The following is a 21,163-nucleotide window of genomic DNA, read 5'->3' as shown; positions in this document are numbered from 1 at the left end:
AGGGTTCTCTAAAAATAGAATCATGTCATCTGCAAATAATGAGTTTTACTTCTTCCTTTTTAATTTGGATGCCTTTTATTTTTTCTTCTTGTCTTGTTGCTGTGGCTAGGACTTCCAGTACTGTGGTGGATAAGAGTGGTGAAAGCAAACATTCCCACCTTGTTCCTGATCTTAATGAAAATGCAATTACATAGATTTTTCCCATTTTGTATAATGTTGGCTGTGGGTTTGTCATACATGGCCTTTATTATGTTGAGGTATCCTCTCTCCATTGCCACTTTGCTGAGAGTTTTTATTGTAAACAAGTGCTGAATTTTATTAAATGCTTTCCCTGCAGCTATTGATGTGATCATATGGTTTTTATCCTTCATTTTGTTTATGAAGTGTATCACATTTATTGATTTGTGGATATAGTACCAACCTTGCATCCCAGGAATAAGTACCACTTGATCATGGCATATGATTGCTTTAATGCATTGCTGGATCTGGCTTGCTAATATTTTGTGAGGATTTTAGAATCTATATTCATCAGGTGTATTGGCCTATAATTTTCTTTCTTTGTAGTGTCTTTATTTGGTTTTGAAATTAGGATAATGCTGATGTCATAAAATGAGGTTGGATTCTTCATTTTTTTGAATTTTTTTGAATAGTGTGAGAAGAATACGTGTTAGTTCTTTGAATGTTTGGTAAAATTCATCTGTGAAGCCATCTAGTCCAGAACTTTTGTTTGTTGGGAGGTTTTGATTACTGCTTCAATTTCATTAGTTGTAATTGACCTATTCATATTTTCTGATGCTTCCTGATTCAGGTTTGGAAGATTGTATACTTCCAGAAATTTATCCATGTTGTCCAGTTTGTCCAATTCGTTGGCATATCATTGTTCATGATATTTTCTTACAATCCCTGTACTTCTGTGAAGTCAGTTGTAACTTCTCTTTCACTTCTTTGGGTTCTTTCTCTTTTTTTCTTGATGAGTCTGGTGAAATGTTTGTCAATCTTATTTATCTTTTCTAAGAAACTGTTCTGGGCTTCATTAATCTTTTGTACTTTTTTAAGACTTTATTTCTGCTCTGATCTTTATTATTTCCTTTTCTCTACACATTTTGGGCTTTATTTGTTGTTCCTTTTCTAGCTCTTTTAATGGTACATTTACATTATTTATTTGAGATTTTGTTTCTTGACATAGGCCTGTACTGCTATGAATTTCCCTCTTAGCACTGCTTTCACTAGTCCCATAGATAATGGGTTGTGTTCTCATTTCATCTGTTTCAAGGTTTCTTTTTATCTCTTCCTTGATCTTATTATTAACCCATTCATTGTTTAGTAACATGTTATTTAGCCTCTATGTCTCTGTGTGTTTTTTATTTTTTCTTGTGATTGATTTCTAGTTTCATACCATTGTAGTCAGAGAAGAGGCTTTATATGATTTCAGTTTTCTTTTGTTGAGATTTATTTGTACTCTAACATGTGTTTAGAAAATGTTCTGTTTGCACTTGAAAAGAGTGTATATTCTGCTGCTTTGTTGTGAAATGCTCTGAAAATATTAATTAAATCCATCTAATCTGGTGTGTCCTTTAAGGCTGCTGTTTCCATGTTATATTTTCTGTCTGGGAGATCTATTTTTTGATGTCTATGGGTTATTAAAATCTCCTATTATGACTGTGTTACTGTTCATCTCTCCCTTTATGTCCATCAAGGCTTGTTTTATAGATTTAGGTGTGTTTTTTTAGCTTTTAAAAATAATTTTTATTAAATTTATTGGGGTGACTTTGGCTAATAATGTTATATAGGTTCCACATGTACAATTTTATAATACATCATCTGTACACTATTGTGGGTTCACCACCCAAAGTCAAGTCTCCTTCCTTCACCATTTATCCCCCTCTACCCATTATTACCTCCCACATCCCCCTTTCCATCTTGTAATCACCATACCTTTGTTGGTATCTATGAGTTTTTTTGTTTTTGTTTTAAATTTTTTATGATTTTAATTTATTGTGTTTACACAGATTCAAGTGTCCCACTGAAAAAATCTTTCCCCACCCCCGTGTTCCTCTCGACATCCCCTTTGCCCCCTCCCCCCAAGGCCTTCCCCCCTTCCTTCCAGGATTTGTTGTCTTGCTCTCTATAATGCTGTGTTATGTATAATATATATAATTTCACTAATCTCTTTCCCTTCTCTGATCCTATTCTCTCCTCCTCTTTCCCTCTGACTGCTTTTCCCCTGGTCCCATTGATCCCGCCTCTGTCTCTACTCTGTTCCTCAGTTCACATTGTTCATTAGATTTCTCAAATGAGTGAGGTCATATGATATGTTTCTTTCTCTGCCTGGCTTATTTCACTTAGCATAATAGTTTCCAGGTCCATCCATGTTGTGGCAAAAGGTAAGCTTTCCTTCTTTTTCAAGGCTGCATGATATTCCATTGTGTATATATACTACAGCTTTTTAATCCACTCGTCCACTGACAGACACTTGGGCTGTTTCCAGATCTTGGCTATTGTAAACAATGCTGCAATAAACATGGGGATGCATTTCTTCTTTTGAATCAGTGAGTTGGTATTCTTAGGATATATTCCTAAAAGTGGGATGGCTGGGTCAAAAGGCAGTTCCATTTTTAATTTTTTGAGGAATCTCCATACTGTTTTCCACAGTGGCTGCACCAGTCTGCATTCCCACTAGCAGTGCAGGAGGGTTCCCTTTTCTTCACATCCTCGTCAGCACTTATTATGTGTTGTTTTTTTAACGAGTGCCATTCTGACAGGTGTAAAGTGGTATCTCATTGTGGTTTTAATTTGCATTTCTCTAATGATTAGTGATGTTGAAAATTTTTTAATATGCCTATTGACCATCTGTATGTCCTCTCTGGAGAAGTGTCTATTCATTTCTTTTGCCCATTTTTTGATTGGATTGTTTATGTTCCTGGTGTTGAGTTTTACAAGTTCTTAATAAAGTTTGGTTATTAATCTCTTATCTGAAGTATTATCAAATATGTTCTCCCAGTGCGTGGGTTTCTTTTTATTTTGTTCATATTATCTTTAGCTATGTAAAAGCTTTTAGTTTGATATAGTCCCATTTGTTCATCTTGTCCTTTATTTCACTTGCCTATGGAGATATATCAGCAAATATATTGCTGTGAGAGATGTCAGAGAGCTTGCTGCCTGTTTTCTTCCAAGATGATTATGGTTTCACGCCTTACATTTAAGTCTTTTATCCATTTTGACTTTATTTTTGTGAATGGTGTAAGTTGGTGGTCTAGTTTCATTTTTTTGGAAGTACCTGCCCAATTTTCCCAACACCATTTGTTAAAGAGACTGTTTTTACTCCATTGTATGCTCTTACCTGCTTTGTCAAATATCAATTGTCCATACATTTAGGTGTTCTTATGTTGAATGCATAATGTTTATAAGTGTAATATCTTCTTGTTAGATTGATCCTTTTATCATAATGTAGTGTCCTTCTTTGTCTCTTATCATAACCTTTATTTGCAAGTCTATATTGTCTGATATAAGTATTGCTACCTTAGTTTTTTTTAATTTCCATTTGCAAGAAATATATTTTTCCATCCCTTTACTTTTAGTCTGTGTGTATCTATCATTTTGAGGTGGGCCTCTTGTAGACAGCATATATATGGGTCTTGTTTTCTTATCCATTCAGCTACCCTATGTCGTTTAATTGGGGCATATAAGCCATTTACATTTTAAGTGATTGTTGATAGGTACATATTTATTTCCATTTTATTCTTTATTACTATGTTCCTCTGTTTTTTTTCTTCTTCTTCTTCTCCTTCTTCTTTATCAAGAAAACCCCCTCCTTTCTCCAGAGGGTGGGGAGGGGATAAAATTCATGATGAGGGAAAAGCCTAGGGCTTTGGTTGGTGAGCACATGGAATATACAGATGATGCATTATAAAACTCTATAACTTAAACTTATATATTGTTAAACTATTAACCAATGTTACTCTAATAAATTTAATTTTAGAAAAGCCTCTCATGCTTAAAATTTTCCAGTGGTTGCCAGTGTTCACAGGATTAAGTTCAAATTCCTCAACAGCTTACCCAGTGCCCTTCACAATTTGCTCCTAACCAATTTTTTGAGTGTCGTCTCCAACCACCATCCCAAAGAATGCCATGCTTGCTTTACACATAACCTCCACCGTCCTCCAAAATGGCTGTGCTCTCTCACACCTCTATGTCTGTGTCCTCGCTATCCTTTTGCGTAAAACATTTACCTGTCTTCATCTGGCCAACTCCATGCCCTGACCCAGACCAGCATTCTCTTCTGTGAAGCTTCCACAGCACCACCTGCAGGCTCAGTCACTGCCTTTCCATGCCTTCTGCTATGTTAATCCCATGACTGCATTTTCCCCATTCCATTGTTTTACGTATGACGTCCTGACTCTGTTTTCCAGGTACGAGCTACTTCTCATTCATCTTTATATGCACATGGCCTGAGTCAGTACCTGTCCCAGAGCAGATGCTTACTAACTAGCCCTAGAATGAAGGAGTGACTAAAACAACAAATGAATGGGTAGGTGGTTCAGTTAATGAACAAAGGAACTAGGTACTTCTAGGTCCCAAGTGGTTTCTCATTTCACTGTATCTGCTTTTGCTAGTATAATAATTGTTTTAGAAACATGTTACTACCATTTTTAATTTAGTATATGATGTGTCTTGAATTAGATCTGCCATTTCTAAAGGGCATGTGTATTCTCTGACTGTGCTTATTATGCTCTCAGCTCTAGACATATCAATGTTTGGTTAAGGTTTTGAATGCTCCCTTTTGCAATATATTAGCATGACAAGAATTTTCTTCATTTGTTATGAGGGATGTTACTGTAAAGATTTTATTTCAAAGGGAATGTTATAATAAGATGTTATCTTAGAGCAGTCATGAAAACGAAATCACCTCCTGAATTCATTTTGCTGACAGAATAGAAAACATTCAAGGTTCCATTTCCAGTTCTTTAGATGTTTAAATGTGAGTCTGCATTTTAGTGTTCACAACCTTCAAAAGAGATATCATTTTCTTGCATAAAACATGAAAACATGAGTTGAAGGTAAAACTATTTTCAGTCTCTCTCATGTTGTCATCAAACTTTCTGAAATATTTTTCAAGGAATATAGTACAACATTAAACTTCAATGCCTTCTCCTAACTATTTAGAAAGTATTTGACCAAAGAAATAGCTCCTAAGTAGGAAACTTTATTTTATTCCTGGCAACTAGCCAATATAAAGGCTAAGATTAAACTTCTCCATCAACATGAGAATAGACATGCTGCCCATTACACACCTTATTTAATGACCCCAGATCAGTGATTCTCAGCCCAGAGGGACTTGGCCTCAGGGAACCTTTGGCAATGTCTAAAGACATTTGGGTTATCACAACTGGGATTTTGCTCTTGGCATCTAGTGGGTAAATGCCAGGGATGCTGATGTTACTCAACAACCCACAATGCACAGAACAACACAACCAAGAATTATCTGGCCCTTAGTGATAATAGTACCCAGGATGGGGAAGCATGCGCTGGAATTATAGAGCTCACATCTCTGAGGCAAAACGTAGAAAAAGATGAGTTCCATTCCTAACTACTCTGCCTTCCCCTCAAAATTTTGAATTAGGTGGAAATAAATTATGATAATATTTTCACTGTTCATATATAAGGTAGCATTTGGAAGGAAACAGGATATGGAAAAATAGAAACATTTCAAGCAACTAAGATCTTAGAAGGAAAACACATTTTAAATATTTTCATTTCCATTGTAGTCATTGTTGGCACCTGCAATCATTTTAAACGGTCCTGACAGATGGGTAATTGGAACTGATGTCAGACTATAAAGCCTACACTAATGCCTGGAGTAAGATTTCCCAGTTGCTAAGTGAGTTTTAGATACAAGACTTCTAGTGACTTTAATAAGCATCCTAACTCTCACGGATGTTTTTAAAGGGGGTCAGAAAGTTAAAACCTGATGTAGTTCCAAAAGAGCTGACCAGGCTCACCATTAACAAGGACATTTTAGTAATGGGCAAATGAAACAGTTCCAATTTCAAAGGGACAATGCAGAAGAATTATATTCACTGGGCCTGGTGACAGACATACCAAAATGAGGAAAAACTACCCAAGGAAGATTAATCTCCACTACCTCAACAACTATATTGGCACTGCAACATCATCTTTACTGAAATGAATATTGAGTGTTTGCTTCCAAATAGAAAGACAAATACAAAATTGTTCAAGTTAAATATTTTAAGAGTACATTTGTATGCCAAGTGCTTTGAAAAGACCTTTCACTGAAGGCCACTAGAGTTCATTGGCTAAGCTTTGGGCCAAACCATCCGTAGATCAGTTGGTCTTCATAATGTGTGATTCTGGGACAGCACAACAAACACTCTTCTCCATTCTTAAACAAAGAGATCTCCAAACACAATCCCCATGGACAAATACTAACCACCAGTCTGTGATAAAAATCTCTTCTTCTGCTCCTTCCATCGCATTTGCAATATCTTCAAAATATCCTCTGGCATTAACATACCTGAAAGACAAGTTTCTTTTATTCATTCATTCATTCATTCATTCATTCATTCATTCATTGAGTCATTCGTTCATTTATATTTTTAACAAAAAAGAAAAAGAAAATACAGATATCTTACAGCAAAGCCAAAGATGGAAGCCATTGCCAAGAGTCTCTACAAACCCCCCTGTTTACTTTGTGTAAATAAAACTCAGGGTCTGAGAATACCACCTGCTATGTTGGAGGCACAGTGAATAGAGGTAAGCACCCTGATTCCTTACTGCTGACAGAACAACAAACTGCCTGGTGTCATCATCATAGGGGGTCCACAGGTAGAAAAAATGCTAAACATGATTTTATTTTAAAAAATATCCAGCAAATAAATTCTTTCTTCTTAAATTATGGCTAATGATTTTTTAAAATCATTACAAAAATGTATAAAGTTAGCTTTTAAAATCAAACTTCAAAATCTAAAGCTCATTGTAACAAATCTTAAAGATCGGAAAACTGATCGATGCTCAGGCAGTCCTATAAAGAAAGGCCCTTGTTCGGTATAATGCACTGTATCTTTTCACAGCCTTGGAAACTGATTCCAGGTGAATTAGATGCTATGACTAGTCTGACAGTCTTAGAGCAAAACGATCTTACCATTTAGCTAAAGTGTTCTCTTGAATAGCAGCATATGACCCAAATCGATGCTCTTTGAGAAAGTCGGTGCCATGTTTCTGGATGAATTCTTCTATAGCCCCTGCCCACCACCGAGCATGTCTATAACTGTTGCATTTTAATATAAGTGTCCTTCAAAGAAAAGTAAAATGTGAAAAAGAATGGTCACTCTGTGTTCTGTCTCTTCAAACAAATTGAAGGATTAACCATGCTGTTTTGTTTCAGTACTGCAGACGAAAGTTGAAAATTTTAAGCAAACAGCATCTTATAGCAAAAAAGAGACTTCTAAAATTTTTTGGCAAGATTTTAAAATACAATCAATGTAACAAAAATAAATAATCCGGTTACTTATTCCCTCATGCAAACATGTGTAAGGGTACTTACTGAAGCCCTGAGCCGTGCTAGGCTGCAGGAGGGGAATGAAAGATGAATAGGGTGAGGTCCTAGGTCTCAGTGCTACTCAGTTGTTGGCTCCCGTGGGGGTCATCTCCCTTTGTGCTGCCTGGTGCTCATTTCCTCAGCTTCTGAAAACGTCATCCTGACTGTACTTTAGGAGATCATTCCCTCCTTACTCTAAGTCCACCAGAGCCAAGCAAACTGGCATATTCCAGACCTCTGACCCTGCAGACTGGTTCAGAAATCTGCTGTAGGGACCAGTGAAGACTGTGGCCTGATTTCTGCAGGCCTCCAAAAACAGAAACACATACTGGGAAGAAGGCTCAATGGGAGTACCTCTAAATTTCCAGTAACAAATCCTGAGCCTTCCACTGTCAGAGGAGACAATGAGGTTCCAAACCTTTTCCACACACCTTCATGCACACATAAATATACGTTAGTAAGGGCATCCTGTATTTCTGTGCCAGACAATGTGTGTGAAGACAGAAATGTACGTACATTCATATGCATGAGGCTGAACTTTATGGAAACAAATATATATATACACACATATTACAGAACCACAATGTTCCTGGAAAAAACCCATATTTATCAACACACACATACTCACTAATAAAACCTATAGCAAATGTACAGTTGAGTACCCTTTCAAGGTATCTTTGTTAAAATCTGTGTGGAAACAGAATTTTTCTAAATCAAACCTTCTTTAAGTGTTTTGTTAAAGGATTTCAATTCATAAAGTGAAATTTTATTTTTTTTAAATGTGAACTATCATTCCTTAATTTATCTGTTTGGCAAAATGGTATTATCAAGTAGTCAATATTGTTAAAAACAGAGATATAGCAACCACAGGATAATTTATTCTGACTGTTACACATAGAATATTCTATTCTTAAAAATTTATTACAAGGAAAATGTAGTTTCATTATTTTTGACTGAGAATAAATTCTAAATAAAATATTTTAAACATTTAAATTATTTTATCTCCTTTATTTAAGGTTGGGAGAAAAACTATGTTTTTAAGAGGTTTTAGTAAAAATAATTTCTTATCAAAGAAAATTTACTCTTAAAAATATTTGAAATTTCTACCTTGAAAGGTTATCAATTCGGAGTCCATATTTTATCTCTGTCTCCTTCTTCCCCACCTGAACTTTGAACTCCTTGTCCACCAGCAGGACAAAGGCGACAGCTCCGCTGTCAGGTTTCATGTACAGTAAAAAGGAGTCTTTCACTATCAGCCACCTGGAAAAGATAGTATTTTTAAAGTTACATGGAATTATTGAAACAAAAAAAACACATTATATGAAAAGTCTGAAGTAAACACACTAGTAGATAGTAGACAATTTTATTTTTTACAGTGATTTATTTTTTTTAAATCACTGTGAAGCCAAAAAAAAAAAAAAATCAAAACCTTTCTATTATGTATTCCTAAGAAGTACTGGTGCAAAGCAATTCAAAGTAATTCATTTGCTTTCTAAACTTTGGGGGTAAAGCCCGGAAGAACGCCCCTGACGATGGCAGGCAGCTGCTTGAAGGTGGTTTCATGGGAGCCCCAGCTGTGGGAAGAATGGAATGGGAAGGTGTTTGCTAAAATAAACTACCATAGAAGAGGCAAATAAGTTTCGCAGTAAATATCATCCCCCTTTAAACACCCTAGCATACATCCAATATTCCGTTGTTCATTTCAAATTATTTGTGATTTTAGGGACCATTATTTTTTTTAATTTTATTCATTTACTTTTAATATATATATTTTTATTTATTCATTTTAGAGAGAAGAGAGAGAAGGGGAAGGAGCAGGAAGCACAATTCCCATATGTGCCTTGACCAGCCAAGTCCAGGGTTTTGAACCAGCGACCTCAGTGTTCCAGTGTTCCAGTTTATCCACTGTACCACTACAGGTCAGGCCAGGGACCATTATTAAATGTTGCTCAATGAGAAATGATCTCTCAAAATTATGCTTCCATTTAATTCAATATGTTTAAGAGCTTCATAATAAAAAAGTACAGTGACAAGTTAGGAGTTAGGGTAGAGGTAGAAACAGCACAAAGATAAATCATACATGTTCTTTTACAATAGCTGAAATCTGGAAACAGCCCAAGTGTCCGTCAGTGGATGAGTGGATTAAAATGCTGCGGTACATATATACTATGGAATACTATGTGGCCATGAAAAAGAAGGAAATATTACTCTTGTGATGGCATGTGTGGACCTGGAGATTATTATGCTAAGTGAAATAAGCCAGGCAGAAAAAGACAAATATCATGTGATCTCACTTATATATGGAATCTAATGAACAAAGTGAACTGAGGAATGAAATCGAGGCAGAGGTGGGGTCACAGGGAGCAGAGGGACAGCTGTCAGAGGGAAGGGGGAGGAGGGGATGGGATTAGAGAAGGTGAAGGGATTAGTGAAATTTCATCTATATAACATACAGATACAGATAACAGGACAGCAAATCCCAGAGGGAAGGGGGGAAGGAGTTAGAGGGAGGGGGAGAAAGGGGGTGTAATGAAGGACAAGGGGGTGTGGGGTGAGGGTGTTATATTGAGTGGGACACTTGAATCCATGTTAAAATTAATAAAAAATTTTAAAAACTAAAAAAAATCATACATGTTCTAAAGTATTTTACTAATCTAGTGGGTGCACAGGCAATGGTAATTCTAAAACGAATGGGATAGGTAGGTACTAGAAGAGAAAAGCAAACAGTATGGGTACAAGGAGGGAGCCCTTAGCTCTGACCGAGAGCACACCAGTGGCACTCTCCCTGAGAGGTGCTATCTGAGCGAGGACAGGAAGGACCCCGTCGCATAGAGCCCAAAGTTGGGTGGTCCAGGTGTACATCTCCCAGGGAGGGAGAAGTCTCCAAAAGGCTCGAAGGAGTGGATATGCTGCATGTGCTGGGGAAAGTCTGGTAGGCCAGGAGCTCAGAGAGAGCGGGGGAGAACCCGGGCAATTGAGTGGAGAGTGGGGAAAAGAGCAAAAGCCACACTGAGGAGGGTCTGAGGGCCATGCTAAGACGGTTGATTTTATAGCATGGAACCTGTGTTTGCTAGACCTGCCTGATCACCAGGGTCTCTTCAGATTCTTGTTAAAAAATAATAGAGTCCCACGTCTCACCAAAGATACATTTAAAAAGTTTGACAATTTGTGTTAAATAACAAAATAAAACAAAACACCAAGGTGTTTATTAAGTAAGGGAATCCTCATACTCTGTTAAGGCAATAATCTCATTTGCACTGTTTCAAAGAGAAAGCTGAGGAGGAGAAAGAGGGTGTAGTATGGCAGGTCAGCAAGCTACTGTGCTGAGACGGAAGAGCTCTCCTTACACTTGACAGTGATATGCATCACCTGGGGACCATGCCAAAGTGCACGTGTGAGTTTGGTAGGTCTGGGGCAGGGCCCAAGATTCTGCATTTCTAACAAGCTCAGAAGGGTTGCCTATGTTGGGACCACTAGGAGTACTGAGGCTGTAGATGACAGGCATGACACTGAGGTTGGGAAGAGCAAGACAGAGAGAATGGGATCGATATCAAGTAAAAACAAACATAACTGTCCTGTTGCATGGGGCATCATATATCACATTCACCTGCAATTGTGCAGTGATCAAATGATTCAGTGGATAACTGAATAAAGTAATATGAGGTATATTCTACCATACACTGGGCAAAGTAAATGACATTATGGGATAAGGCCAGAACACCTGCATGTAAATTAAGTAATATTATAAAATGGAAAACTCAGAATTTAAAAGAAATCTACAACAAATCTTTACTGAAATTGCTAAGCACATTATGGTTTAGTGGTTATATAATTTGGGATTTAATGTAGATGAATCTACATTGATTTCCGCACAGTTCATTTTATTCATTTTTTTAAAATATATAGGCTGTTCCTCTTAGTAAAAAAAAATGAGATGAACTAAGAATAACTTACAATAAGGGACATACATGTCATATTGTTAAAAAAAAGATAAAATAAAAAAATAAAGGTCAAAGAAAATACCTAAGCAGAGTGCTAATATAATTGTGATGGCACACTAATGTGAATCTGAGCTTCCTGGCCTTGCTTATCAAATGAAAAAGTTAAAGAAATAAAGAGGTCTCGCACTCAAAAAGCTAAATTCCAAAGGACGTTTCTAATTTGGGACCTAATACAAGGCAATTGAACAATATAATGGATAATATTCTCAATAATTTTCAGCAAATGCAGAAATTATGCATGTTATAAGAATTCTCATAGCACGGCTCAGATGAATGCTATCATGATATCAAATGGTAACTTAGTGATTCTGATGGCCAAGGCTGAATTATGAGCCCAGACACATATGCGGCTGCCTATTGATAAAACTCAGTTAAGGCTAAAAGAGCATAGATGGATCACATGTGTGATGAAGCCCCTTCTGTCAGCTTGACTTTGAGGGGAAGTCGGAGAGCAGATGTGGCACAGGCCCAGAGACCCAGTTCCCTGTGTGCTGACTGGGAAGGAGCCACAGCCTTTGAAAACCGCAGCTGGCAGGCTTGCCAGTCTGAGAAGAAAGTCAAACATACCAGCTTGTAAACTTTCCTGCCAGTAGTAGGTCAAGGATACCTGAATGGCAACATACTCAGTTCTGACCAGACTACACACCAGAGACAACAGTGTGGGATGACAGTGGAATGACCTATATCCCGGTGCACCAGCTCCCATTACAAAACAAATCTCAGAAATGCTCCTGAGAGCACAGGCTTGTGGTAGAACAACCAGGGCCAAGGGCTGCAAATCATGTTTGTGGGGATAGGCTACCAGCTATCACTATGCAGACCTGCCTTGCACAAGGATGCCTGCTGAAGGAGGGCACTGATGTTCGCTAGCTACATCAGCGTGCAGGAAGGGCATTTTCTCTAACGTGCACACAGGCTCCCGATAGCTCAACAGCCTATGCAGCAACAGAACTGAGACGGCAGGGTACACTGCATGGCTGAGGCGCTGCTCAACTCCAGAGGGTGCCATTCAGGTGGAATCTATGTGACTGGTTCCTCCCATACCCCTCCAAGATGTGGCAGCCTAGAAATATGGCATTGCTTAGTAGTGACAGCTGGATTTTGACAGTTGAACACAAAAGATAATGATTCCTCTTAACAGTCATTAGTTAACATTTATTTAGAGCTGGCTTTTACTTAGAGCTCTTCTTAATTATACCATTCATGAAAACTCTTCTGATTTCTTCCTTCTCTCTCTTTTGTCTATATATATATTTAATGAGAGGATATACATCAAGAAAGGAATCCATCAACCAGCCTTTTGGAAGCCAGTCCCAAGGGGGATTCAGCGCCCACCTTCAAGTCAGCATCCCTGGGCTCCAACTCTGGCTCTGCCACCTGCCTGCTTGTGTGAACATGGGCAACTGAGCCCCAAGTATAAATCTGTAAAACGAGGGTAACAGTATTACCAAGCTCCTATGTGTTTGTGAAGATTAACTGAGATGACTCAGGTCCATTGCTTAGCACAGTTCCCGGCACCAATAAATCTGACTTTTATAAATATTCTGGTTTAAACCAGGTGAGCTTATGATTTATCAGGGTGCTACTACTTGCTGTGGCATTAAAATGCAGATGGGCAGACCCGAGCCGGCCACCACCTTCTCAGCTTCATCTCACACTGTCCTCTCCCAATACCTTGGTCTGGCTGTTCCTCAACCTGACAATCTTATTCTACTTTGGGCTTCTACATTCACTAGTCCTCTGCGTGGAAATTTTTCCCTCCAGATCTTCCCATGGATAGTTCTTTCTTATCAATCAATCCTCTGCTTACATGTTCATCCACAGGGAGGCCTGATTTTAATCCAAAGTTGAAAAGGAGGAGTGGGTGTGTTTCATTTGTATAACAAAGTCTTCCCCCATGTTTTCTGGTGCCCCTTCTCATAGAGGTTATAACTCAAATGTCGGTTCCTTGACTTCGGGGCTAAAGCCACTCTCTCCAGCCCTCAAGTCCCCCACAACCCCGCTGCCTTCTCTTCCTGCAGAGCTCTGGCCCACCTGCTTCCATACCATTTACACCACTGCCTGCATTCCCTCCCACAGAGCTCCGTGAGGGCCGGGTCTTTGTCCTGTTCATGCTGTTTTCCCAGCAGCCTAGGAAACATCAGACACTCAATAAATGACTGAATGGATCAGACCAAGGCTTCCATTTCTTGAGTACACATCTTAGGTTGGATTGCCCCAGAAGTCAATCCTGAGACAATGATTTCAGTGAAAGTAGTTTCTAAAGGGCATATTAGGGAGCTTATTAAAAAGTATGGGTAGGGAAGGACGGAAGGAAGAGCAGGAAGTGGGTGTGTTTTCATGCCCTTTACTGTGGTCAGATGAACTGCAAACCTGCTGAGGACAGTGTAGAGTTTGTATCAGGATCATCCTACCTGAGGGATAAAAGGGCTAGCTAGACTCCTGCTAGCTCTTGGCTGAGGGCTGCTCGTGGGGCTATGAATACTCCTGTCCTGCTCTGCACACAGGCAGCCCAGAGCTAGTTTTCAATCAAGGACTCACAGGTGCTTGCAGTCCAAAACGTTGTGACTGGCATGCAGCAGCTACCTTAGCAAAGCTGCTGACTGGGGGGGTGCTCGGGAGGAATCTCTCCAGGGCCCCATGTGCCGGGCAGACCAGCCACCTAGGAAGGCATGGTGTGGGGCAGAGGCAGCAACAGGGCGGGCTGGCTTATACTCCTTTCTCTACTGCTTTAGGCTTCCGTCTGAGTACTCCCCAGGGTTCTGTACAACTAGGATGGGTGAGGGTGGGAAGCTACCTCAGGTGGATATCTCTGAATTTTCCATGATGTTACTTATACATCAGGTTTTTGGGGACATTCATATAAGTTCCAGAAGTTTACTTGAAAAAAAAATATTTAACAGTATATTATTTCCCTTTTTATTTTAGTAAAAATTTTATCCCATACACAGAAGAGGAATTGCCAGGTCATAAAGCAGTTCGATTTTCAGTTTTTTGAGGAATCTCCATACTGTTTTCCCCAGTGGCTGCACCAGTCTGCATTCCCACCAGCAGGGCATGGGGTTCCTATTTCTCTGCAACGTCGACAATACTTGTTTGTAGATTTATTGATAGCCATTCTGACAGGTGCGATATATCTCACTGTAGTTTTAATTTGCATTTCTCTGATGATTAGTGATGTTGAGCATCTTTTCATAGGTCTATTGGTCATCTGTAGGTCCTCTTTGGAGAAGTGTCTATTCAGGTCCTTTGCCCATTTTTGAATTAGATTGGAGTTTTTTGTTGTTGAGTTGTATACTTTTTTTTATAAATTTAGGATATTAACCCCTTATCGGATGTATCATTGGGGAATAAGTTTTCCCACTCAATGGGGTGTCTTTTCATTTGTTGATGCTTTCCTTTGTTGTGCAAAAACTTTTTAGTTTGATGTAGTCCCATTTGTTTATTTTTTCTTTTGTTTCTCTTGCTCAAAGAGAGATACATCAAAAAAATATTGCTATGAGAAATATCTGAGATTTTACTGTCTATGTTCTCTTCTAGGATTTTTGTTTCAAGTCTTACATTTAAACCTTTAATTCCTTTTGAGTTTGTTCTTGTATGATATATGGTGTAAGTTGGTGGTCTCATTTGTTCTTCTTTTGCACGTATCTGCCCAATTTTCCCAACACTGTTTATTGAACAGACTACATTTAGCCCATTCTTGCCACCTTTGTTAAATACTAATTGACCATAAAGGCATCGATTTATTTTTGGGCTCTCTATTCTATTGCATTGATCTATAATATCAGGGGTCGAGAACCTTTGGCTCGTGAGCCAGATGTGGCTCTTTTGATGGCTGCATCTGGCTCACAGACAAATCTTTAATAAAAATAATAATGTTAAAAATATAAAGCATTCTCATGTATTATAATCCATTCATTTCCTACTGCTCATGTTCATGGTTGTGAGTGGCTGGAGCCAATCACAGCTGTCCTCTGGGACAACACCAAACTTTTATTAGATAATGCGTAACATACATGGGTCATTGTATAGCTCTCACAGAATTACATTTTAAAATATGTGGCATTTATGGCTCTCTCAGCCAAAAAGGTTCCCGACCCCTGATCTATATGTCTGTTTTTATGCCAATACCATGCTGTTTTGATTATTATGGCCTTGTAGTGTAGTTTGATATCAAGTGTGATTCCTCCAACTTTGTTCTCCTGTCTCAAGATTACTGTGCCTATTATTTGGGGTCTTCTGTGGTTCCATATAAATTTTTGGAATATTTGAATATTTGTTCTAGTTCTGTGAAACATGCCATTGGTATCTTGATAGGTATTGTGTTTGATTTATACATTGTTTTGGTTAGCAATTTTAATGATGTTAATACTTCCTACCCATGAACATAGTATATGCTTCCACTTATTTGTATGTTCTACAATTGCTTTCTTCAATGTCTTATAATTTTCTGAGTACAAGTCTTTTACCTCCTTGCTTAAATTTATTCAAGATATTTTTCTGATGCAACTGTAAATAAGACTGTTTTCTTAGTTTTTCTTTTGATAGTTCATTATTGATATATAAAAACACAACTGATTTCTGGATATTTTGTATCCTGCTACTTTACTGAATTCATTTATTAGTTCTAGTAGTTTTTTAGTGGGATCTTTAGTGTTCTCTAAATACAGAATCACGTCATCTGCAAATGACAGTTTTACCTCTTCCTTTCCCATTTGGATGTATTTTTTCTTCTTGTTTAACTGCTATGCTAGGACTTCCAGTACTATGTTGGATAAGAGTGGAAAAAATGGACATCCCTGTCTTCTTCCTGACCATAACAGAGACATTTCTAGCTTTTCTTCATTGACTATGATGTTGCCTGTGAATTTGTCCTATATGGCCTTTACTATGTTGAGGTATGTTCCCTCTATTCCCACTTTGCTGAGAGTTTTTATCATAGATGAGTGCTGGTTTTTATCAAATGCTTTTCCTCATCAAAAATCATCTGATAGGATAATGTGATTCTTATCCTTCATTTTGTTTATGTGGTGCACCATGTTTATTAATTTGTGGATACAGTAACAGCTTTGCATCCCAGGAATGAGTAGCACTTGGTCATGGTGTATGATCTTTTTAATGTATTACTGGATCTGGTTTGCATTATTTTGTTGAGGATTTTAGCATCTATGTTCACCAGGTATATTAGCCTATAATTTTCTTTCTTTGTAGTGTCTTTATCTGGTTTTGAAATAAGGATTATGCAGGCCCATAAAATGAGTTTGGGAGTCCTCCCTCCTCCTGAATTTTTCTGGAATAGTTTGAGAAATATAGATGTTAGTTCTTCTTTGAATGTTTGGTAAAATTCACCTGTGAAGCTATCCAGTTCAGGACTTTTGTTTCTTGGAAGTTTTTGATTACTGTTTCAATTTCATTAGTTGTAATGTGTCTCTTCTGGCTCTTCCTAATTCAGTCTTAAAAGATTGTATGTATCTAAAAATGTATCTATTTCATTTAGATTGTCCAATTTGTTGGCATATAGTTGTAATAGTTGTCCCTCGCCATATCACGATTCACTTTTTGTGGTCTCACTGTATCACGGATTTTTAAATTGTATATATCTAATTTTGTATCACAGATTTTTTGCTATATCACAGGATTTTGCATATAGAGGTATTTTAATATATTTATTATTTTAATTATTTTTGCTGTAAAATAAGCAAAATAAGTGTTGGAAAGGTTAATAACAGCGTGGGAAAGGTTTATAAGAGTGTGGGGAGGGTTTATAAAGCCTTTAAATATATAAAAACAATAAAATAAATATAAGGTCACTACTTCATGGATTTTTGCTTATCGTGGGGGCTTCTGGAACCTAACCCCCAGGATGGATGATGGACCACTGTATTTCCTTATAATTACTTGTATTTCTGTGGAGTCAGTTGTTACTTCTCCTTTTTCATTTCTAATTTTATTCATTTGGGTCTTCTCACTTTCTTTATTGATTTGTTTGGTTAAATGCTTGTCAACCTTATTTACCTTTTCAAAGAACCCGCTCTAGGTTTCATTAATCTTGTGTCATGTTTTTCATTTTTAAACTCTATTTCATTTATTTCTGCTACTATCTTTATTATTTCCTTTCTTGTACTTACTTTGGGCTTTGTTTGTTGTTCTTTTTCTAAGTAAGTGTAATAAAGTTAAGATTGTTTATTTGAGATTTTTCTTGTTTCTTGAGGTAGGTTTCTTGTTACATATTTCACTATTGGGACTATTTTCACTATATCCTACAGATTTGGGGTTGTTGTGTTCTCATTTTCATTTGTTTCAAGGTATCTTTTTATTTCTTTCTTGATCTCATTGTTAACCCAATTATTGTTCAGTAACATGTTATTTAGTTTCCATGTCCTATGTGTTTTTCATTTTCTTTCTTTTCCTTGGAATTGATTTCTAGTTTCAGATCATTGTGGTCAGAGAAGATGCTTTATATGATTTCAATCTCAAATTTTTTGAGACTTGTTTTTTATTCTAACATGTGTTTAGAAAATGTTTCATGCACACTTGGACAGAATGTATATTCTGCTGCTTTGTTGTGAAATGCTCTGAAAATATTAATTAAATCCATCTAATCTGGTGTGTCCTTTAAGGCTGCAGTTTCCATGTTGATTTTTCTGTCTGGAAGATTTATCTGTTGAAGTCAATGGATTATTAAAATCTCCTATTAGACTGTGTTACTGTCGATCTCTCCCTTTATGTCCATCAAGATTTTCTTTATAGATTTAGGTGTTCTTATGTTGAATGCATAATGTTTATAAGGGTTATATCCTCTTGTTGGATTGATCCTTTTATCATAATGTAGTGTCCTTCTTTGTCTTTTATCATAACCTTTCTTTTCAAGTCTATATTGTCTGATAGAAGTATTGCTACCCTAGTTTTTTAAAATTTCCATTTGCATGAATTATCTTTTTCTATCCCTTTACTTTTAGTCTGTGTGTATCTATCATTTTGAGGTGGGCCTCTTGTAGACAGCATATATATGGGTCTTGTTTTCTTATCCATTCAGCTACCCTATGTCATTTAATTGGGGCATATAAACCATTTACATTTTAAGTGATTAGTGGTTGGTACATATTTACAGTAAGTCCCTGAGTTACAAACATCTGACTTACATACAACTTATACTTATAAATGGAGCATCATAAGGGCTATTGGTAATCAACTGCAGTTGGACATCAGTGAAAATGATATCATAGTTACTCAACTCCCATGGAAAAGAACTAACGAATGAAGACCTTATGGAACAAGATGGCTTAGGCATCTGGCTTGATGATAACATTTAAAGAAGAAAACAGGGATCTAAACCCTCCAGAACTGAAATAGTTTTTTATAAAAGAGTTAGCTGATGATTTTTGTCTCATTGAAGCAGGAATGGCAAAGTCAGAGAAGCAAGATTCTGATACCGGACAGGTTCACCAAAGTTTACCATACAGTTACCGGAGGCCTGAGATGCTACAGGGCCATTTACGATGAGAAACAGACAAACTCTGTACAAACCTCCCTGATGCCTACTTCAGGAAACTGACTCCAGCTGCAGACTCAGACCCTGATTCCCTAACACCAGTCCATCCTCTCCACAAGTCCACTATCTTCTGTGTCATCCAAGATTATTTAAGGTTGTAATTGAAAATGTTTTAAGTATTTATATGCACAGAAATGTAGAAATAAATACTACGTAAAAACAAACATCTAAGTTGCATTTAATAGGTAAAGGTACCTGTTCCAACTTACATGCATATTTAACTTGAGAACAAACCCATGGAGCCTCTCTCATTTGTAACCTGGGGACTGCCTGTATCGCCATTTTACTCTTTATACCTGTGTTCCTCTGTTATTACTGTTGTTGTTTTTCTTCCTCTTCATGAAGATGTTTTAACATTTTTTTAAGTAAGAGGAGGGAAGACAGTGAGACAGACTCCTGTATGTGCCCCAACAGGACCTAAGCTAGAGTACTGAGCTACTTTTAGTGCCTGAGGCTGACACTCTTGGACAATCGGAGCTATCCTCAGTGCCTGGGGCCACACTCGAACCCATTGAGCCACTGGCTATAGGAGAAGAGGGAAAGAAGAGGAAGAGGGAGAAGGAGAGAAGCAGATGGTCACTTCTCATGTGTGCCCTGACTGGGAATAGAAACTGAGAGGTCCATATGCTGGGCTGATACTCTATCCACTGACCTACTGGCCCAAGCCAACACTTTTTTTAATATTGGTTTGGTGGCAATGGTGGCAATGAAGTTCCTTGGCTTTTTTTTTTTTTTTTTTTTTTTTTTTTTGGTCTAGGAAGCTCTTTATTTCTTCTTTAATTTAAAATTGATAGTCGGATGACGTCAGAGTAATGGCGGGGTAGGAAGCGATACCGATAAATCTCCCCCAAAACTCAACAAGATCTTCAACCAGAAACAGAAAAACCTATACTTGGAGCTTCCAGATGCTTCGCAATACACCCAAAGGTATGATTGAGTGAAAAATTGGCTAAATATATAACCAAACCCCGAAGGAAATAGGGAGTAAGAAATGCTCCTCCTTCCTCACTAACCTAAACAGGGCGGCTTTCTCTGGTAACTGTGAATATAGAAACTGAGGCGGGCAAAGGGGGTGAATAGATCCAGGCCGCCGCGGCACAAACGGCCGAACCAGGCTGTGACACGGAGATCCAAGCCGAGGAAAATCTGATCCTGTGGCAACCCGGGCAATACAAGCTAACACTCGCGCCAAACCCAAACAAAGAAAGACAAGCGGAGCGGCCATTTTACCTGGTCTCCTGGTCGGTGCGCAGTTAGTGGGTGAGAATTTCTTCCTAGGCCCCGAGAGTGGGTGCCCGTGTTGCCCCACGGAGAGGCAGGGTCAGAGGCCTTTCTGTGGGCCGAGGGCAGAGTCTCTGGGCAGCCCCAGCGCCCTGGGAAAGCCACGCACAGGAGGGAGTGAGAACTAATTCCAACGGTGGAGATTTTCCGTGCTGGAGGGTGTTTCACTCAGAGGGAAACGCGGCCGGCCTCATATCCTGGTTTGCACGCGCAGATAAGGAGTGAGCAATTCCTCCGAGTGCCTCGGCAGTGCGCGCCCGTGTTATCGCACAGAGGGGCAGAGTCAGGGGCCTTTGTGTGGGCCAAAGCGGAATCTCGAGCTGCCCCAGCGCCTTGCAAAAGGCGCGCACGGGGACGGAGCGAGACTCAATTCCAACGCTGCAACTTTTCCCTGCGGTTGGGGGTTTCACTCAGAGCGTGAGACTGCTGGCCGGATATCCTGGTCGCAGACAGTGAGTGAGAGTTTCCTCCAAGCGCCCCGGAAGTGGGTGCCTGCTTGTGTTACCTGACAGAGTGGCAGAGCCAGAGGTCTTTGAGTGGGCGGAAAGCCCGCCTGATTATGCTAGCAGCTCTGACTGACTGAGCCTTACCCAGAGCCCTGTGTTGAGTGGAAATAGAGTGGGGAGTTGCCAGCTCTTTGAGCCTCTTACTATCCAGGCAGAGGCAGCAGCAACCCCATAGCTGGATTATCAGGCTACTAATCGAGGAAGGAAAGACTAGGAGAAAGGCTCCAGGAACACGGACTCTCTCACTGTCGGAGCCTATAAATGCTAA

The 21,163-nt window shown here is 38.6% G+C and overlaps 1 protein-coding gene across 6 annotated transcripts in view; it reads right to left on the bottom strand.

The window, feature by feature from the left end:
- PLD1 (phospholipase D1) overlaps positions 1-21,163 on the bottom strand; it is a 315,252-nt gene that overhangs the window by 137,326 nt on the left and 156,763 nt on the right. For all 6 annotated transcript variants that reach the window (XM_066241913.1, XM_066241915.1, XM_066241909.1 and 3 more), the window contains 3 exons: positions 8,663-8,815; positions 7,160-7,309; positions 6,449-6,532 (listed from right to left, as the gene is read on the bottom strand). In XM_066241913.1, coding sequence (XP_066098010.1) covers positions 6,449-6,532; positions 7,160-7,309; positions 8,663-8,815 — 387 coding nt within the window. The remainder of the gene's footprint in view (positions 1-6,448; positions 6,533-7,159; positions 7,310-8,662; positions 8,816-21,163) is intronic.

Source organism: Saccopteryx bilineata, chromosome 8 (assembly GCF_036850765.1).
Source record: "Saccopteryx bilineata isolate mSacBil1 chromosome 8, mSacBil1_pri_phased_curated, whole genome shotgun sequence".
Taxonomy (NCBI): Eukaryota; Metazoa; Chordata; class Mammalia; order Chiroptera; family Emballonuridae; genus Saccopteryx; species Saccopteryx bilineata.
The sequence above is the reverse complement of the archived record's forward strand: the minus strand, read 5'-3'. Positions and strand labels throughout refer to the sequence as shown.